The 626-nt window shown below is 41.2% G+C and overlaps 1 protein-coding gene across 1 annotated transcript in view; it reads left to right on the top strand.

The window, feature by feature from the left end:
- LOC125504207 (DNA repair protein XRCC1-like) overlaps positions 1 to 626 on the top strand; it is a gene marked incomplete at its 5' end in the record, with an annotated part of 2162 nt that overhangs the window by 544 nt on the left and 992 nt on the right. The window contains 2 exon segments of the mRNA XM_048665859.1: positions 53 to 342; positions 391 to 626. Of these exon segments, the coding sequence (XP_048521816.1) occupies positions 53 to 342; positions 391 to 626 (526 nt within the window).

The following is a 626-nucleotide window of genomic DNA, read 5'->3' as shown; positions in this document are numbered from 1 at the left end:
GAGTGTCTACTTCACTCATTATGTGACTTGTTGTGTAATTCTTGTACTATAGGAGCCGCAGCTATTCGGGAAGCCACATCGCTAGCTCAAAACGGTTCGCCAGTACCGAAAGAAAAACTTAGCCACAAGTTACAAATTACACCAAATCCACAGTCAAATAAAGCTCGACATTTAACAGATGATGCTGGCGAAGAGACTGGCACTCCAAAGAAGGGGAAGGAGAGAAACCGAAATGAGCTTCTCTACAGTAAAGATGAGGAAGACAAGCATGAAAAAATCGACAAATTGATTGAGAAACGGGACAAAGAACGAGCGGAATCTAAGAAGCGCGAAAAGGAAATGGTAAGAGATCTAAACCATCCATTCGGCAGATTCAAACGATTTTTGTAGGCGGAGAAAACGAAAAACACACCGGCAAAGCCAAAAGAAACGAAGAATAATGATAAAAAGAAACCACACACACCTCGTAAAGATGTGAGTACAGAGAAGCAGGCGAAAGTGAATGAAAAACGACCAGAGAGTGAAAAAAGAGATTCTTTGAAAAGGAAACATGACAGTCCACCTGCCCATAAACTGAAAAAACTGAAACAGCAACCAGTTGGAAAACCGTTCGAGAAACTACTAAA

This window comes from Dendroctonus ponderosae, unplaced genomic scaffold, assembly GCF_020466585.1.
Source record: "Dendroctonus ponderosae isolate FM_Combo_2020 unplaced genomic scaffold, Dpon_F_20191213v2 Dpon_F_20191213_4, whole genome shotgun sequence".
Lineage (NCBI taxonomy): Eukaryota > Metazoa > Arthropoda > Insecta > Coleoptera > Curculionidae > Dendroctonus > Dendroctonus ponderosae.
This window is presented reverse-complemented; position numbering and strand designations above follow the sequence as displayed.